This window comes from Phaethon lepturus, unplaced genomic scaffold (genome assembly GCF_000687285.1).
Source record: "Phaethon lepturus isolate BGI_N335 unplaced genomic scaffold, ASM68728v1 scaffold39587, whole genome shotgun sequence".
Lineage (NCBI taxonomy): Eukaryota > Metazoa > Chordata > Aves > Phaethontiformes > Phaethontidae > Phaethon > Phaethon lepturus.
The window spans coordinates 1739-5708 of NW_010550467.1; the positions used below are offsets into that span (position 1 = coordinate 1739).

General features: G+C 61.8%; 1 protein-coding gene across 1 annotated transcript in view; it reads right to left on the minus strand.

The window, feature by feature from the left end:
• The window catches only part of SLC7A4 (solute carrier family 7, member 4), a gene marked incomplete at its 3' end in the record, with an annotated part of 3433 nt that extends 350 nt beyond the window's left edge, over window positions 1-3083 (minus strand). Inside the window, exons 1-3 of the mRNA XM_010290567.1 lie at window positions 2007-3083; window positions 1222-1898; window positions 306-414 (exon numbers count right to left, since the gene is read on the minus strand). Of these exons, the coding sequence (XP_010288869.1) occupies window positions 306-414; window positions 1222-1898; window positions 2007-2988 (1768 nt within the window). The remainder of the gene's footprint in view (window positions 1-305; window positions 415-1221; window positions 1899-2006) is intronic.
• Window positions 3084-3970: the final 887 nt, after the last annotated feature.

Here is a 3970-nt window from a genome sequence, read left to right on the forward strand (position 1 = left end):
GCTGGGAAGGACTTCCCAAGCCCCAGGGAGCTGCCTCGGGAGCAGGGGGTGGTTCTGGTCTGGAGCTTGAAGGAGGATCCAAGCCTTAACAACAACAAGCTGTAACACTCCGGGAACCAGAGAGGGCCAAGGAGATGCTGGGAGACCTCGGCTTGCGTCTCCGAAGGGGAACCGGAGGCAGGAAGGGGCACGGCGCGCTTTATGAACCCACCGCCGGGGGAGAAGAGCTGCCGGAGCAGCCCGGCCCCCCTCGGCCACGAAGCAGCCGCCGCTCCCGGGGCTCACGCGGCCGCGGGAGCACTCACCTAAGAGCAGCCAGACGGCGAAGCGGAGCCACGTCATGTAGCTGAGCTTCAGCATCAGATAGATATTGAGGACGATGCTCAGCGCCGGGGAGAGGGGTACCAGGGGGATCTGCGGGAGAAAAGGAGCCGGTGGGGAGTGAGACCTGCAGGGCCACGTTCTCCATCCTTAAAACCATAGAGACAAAAGCCAGCACTGGTAAACATGGGGGACAAAGTGACTGTCACCCTGGGCTGTCTGGAAGTGACTTTTTTTCTGGGAAAAGGGCAGCCAAAAGGAACAACAGACAGTTAGGAAGCCAGGAGCAGGGAGCCAGGCTGGCAGCGTGGGCATGGGCTCTGGAACCAGAGGCACTGTCACAAGGACCAGACAAGCTCCCAGCGCAATCCAGAGCCAACGTGGTCCTGGCTGGAGAAGCCGGGGCAGGGCCACAGCAGGGAGGTGGTGTTACCGTTGGTGTTACCGTCCACATGGCTGCACCACACCGGGGCCCAGATGGGCTGGAAAATGGAGAGGGGGGAGCACAAGAGGCACAAAAGTGGTTTGGCAGCTGAAGAAAAGAGTTCTACCACGAAGCTCAAGGGCAGGCCAAAGGCAGAAGTTGTGATGGGCAGGAGGGGAGGGTATGGGGATGCAGAGGAGAGAGCCCAGGCGGGCAGGAACATACCCACGGGATGGACCCAGAGCTGCTTGGGATGTCCTCTGCTGGGGACCAGTGACCATGCAGAGTGACACCACAGGCACCAACACCTCCCCACACCCAGTGCTCTCCAACACTCTCCTCCTCCTCCTTCAGCAGTTGCGGTTTGTTCACCAGACCAGTGTGACCAGGGCCTCCAGTGGGTCTGTCAGAGCTGCTCCCACCCTGCCAACCCCAGCAGAGGGACTAATCCTGCCTGGGTCCCCGGCCGCAGGTACCTGGAAGGTCTGTGTGCCACGCTGCTGCTCATGTGCCCAGATGAGGAGGAGGCTGAGCAGGAAGCCCAGGCTGAAAAGGACCAGCAGCAGGGAGTAGCTCCAGGTGGGCAGGTGGAGGTGGGTGTTGCCAAACACCAAGATGGAGCAGAGGCAGATGGCAGACACCATCAGGGTCACCACGGCCACCGTGACCACCTCGCCTGGATAGAAGTCACTGAGGAACTCCAGGTAGGGCTCAAAAGCTGCCTTCAGCTGCCCTGGTTCCCGGTGCTCTTTGCTCTTGTCCCTGTCCACAAGCTGGAGCTTGTCAGAGAAGGACTCATACTCCTTCAGCTCACCCGTGGACGGACCCTCGTGGGGCTCAGGGCTAGGCCGGCCACCGGCCACCGGCGCGGGGACATCCACTTTCTGCTGCTGGAAGCGCAGGACAATGATGCTAGCTGCCACAAAGGTGTAGGCCAGCAGTGTGCCGATGGACAGGAACTGCACCAGGGCCTCCAGGTCAAAGACAAGGGCCAGCAGGGCCATGAGCAGTCCGAAGACCACAATGCCAACGACAGGCACCTGCGTGCGGGGATGCACTCTGGAGAAGACCCGAAAGAAGAGCCCATCCTCAGCCATGGCATAGACGATGCGTGGCAGGGAGAAGAGGTTGCTCAACAGGACCGTGTTCATCGCTGAGGGACAGGCACAAGAAGGAGGACCATGTCAGACCCAAACCGCCCTGGTTCCCAGCCCCCATCGCGAGTGGGATGGGCAGCTCCCACCACCGCTGCTGTACTCACCGCAAATGGAGCCAGCAGCCACCAGGAAGCCTGCCCAGGCGTAGCCCCTCCTGTAAAATGCATCCGCCAGGGCAGAGTCGGGGTCCAGCGTGTGCCAGGGCACCATCAGCGTCAGCACCACCGACACCAGGACATAGGCCCCTGTGGCCAGCCCCAAGGAGAAAGCGATGGCCCTGGGGACAGCCCTCTGTGGGTTCCTGGCCTCTTCGCTGGAGGCTGCGATGACGTCAAAGCCCACGAAGGCATAGAAGCAGGTGGCCGTGCCGGCCATGATGCCCGACAGCCCATATGGGGCGAAGCCGCCCTCCTGGGCACTCCAGTTCTTAGGCTGCGCAAGGATGAAGCCCATGACAAGAATGAAGAGGATGACACCCATGCTGATGGCCGAGAAGACATGGTTGAGCCAGGAGGACACTTTGGCCCCAAAGGAGATGAAGGCAGTGGCTACCAGCAGGATGGCGGCTGCCAGAAAGTCGGGGTAGTGGGCCAGGAACGGCACCTGCCAGGTGCCCACATGGGTCTCGGTGAAGTTCTTTATCTTGTGGTTGAAGATGGAGTCCAAATAGCCGCTCCAGGCCCTGGCCACTGCAGCTCCCCCGATCATATACTCCAGCAGCACGTTCCAGCCGATGAGGAAGGCCCAGATCTCACCCACAGACACGTAGGTGAACATGTAGGCAGAGCCCGTCTTGGGTACCCGGGCTCCAAACTCAGCATAGCAGAGAGCAGCCAGGAGCGAGGCAAAGCCAGCAATGATGAAGGAGACGATGACGGCGGGGCCGGCAATCTCCTTGGCCACGGTGCCTGTAAGGACGTACAGCCCGGAGCCCACCATGCCCCCAATGCCCAGCAGCGTCAAGTCAATGGTGGAAAGGCATCTGTTGAAGGATGTCTCCATCATGTCATCCTCCAAGGTCTTTACCCGGTTGAGTTTCTGGCAGAAGCGGGTCAGGTCGGCAGAGCGAGGTAGCCATCTCGCCATCCCGGAGGCAGTGGGCGCTGCCCTCTGGCAGGGTGAGGGGTCCACAGCGGCGAGACCCTGCCCAGAGACCTGGCAGAGGAGCAGGAAGTTGTGAGCATCCCTTCCTGCAGGGAGGTACCGGCTGGTGGGGACAAGGTGGAAAAGCCACTGGGGCACATTCAAGGTGTCCCTCGCTCCTCAGCCAGCGTGGAGCTCAGCACCAGAGCACGTGCTCCTCCAGGGTCGGGGCACAGGAGAGCCAAGCCACCCCACAGAGGAACCTGTGCTTGTGCGCCAGGTGGGAAGGAAATGACAGCACCCCACGGGAGCATCTCCCAGGCTTTTCTTTTTGAAATGGAGCTGCATTAAAGCACAAACCAGGCTGCTCTGGCCTTGCTGAAGGTTTCTTTGCTGCTTCCCCTCCAGCTCATTCAACATCTACCTGACCTTCTCCCTGGCGTGCCAGAAGCCCACCGAAGGGGCATGCAGCATCTCCCCGCTCCCAGCATCTCGCCGCTTGCCCAGGGAAAGCCCTGGCACGGTGCTGAGGCATGCAGCAGGAAGTCCAGAGCAGCTCCAGCGAGGATGTGGGCGTCCCTGGCCAGACCAGGAAACACATCCAGCGCCCGGGGACCAGTCCCGGCTGGCAGCTGCTGCCGGGAGAGCAGGAGGACGCAGCTCTGGGGACCTTCAGGTGCTGCTTCATGGCTGCTCTGTGGGGCAGCCCGTGATTTCGCAGATGCTCTCCCCTTCCAGCCGCCCTCCTTCCCGTGCCAGGATACGTGTCTCCCCGCATCCCCAAACCAGGGGTCCTGCTCAGAGAGCTCGTGCCGCTCGGTGCAGCCGTGCTCCCTGGATCCACCTGTCTGAGACCAAAAGGTCCCGGAAAGGCCACTGCGGGCCGATGGCACGATGCTGGCCCGTGGGGACAACAGGCCTGTTGGCACCAACCGTGTTGGCCGAGACCCCCCCAGCCCCGCTCGCTTCCTGCATCCGAGTCCCC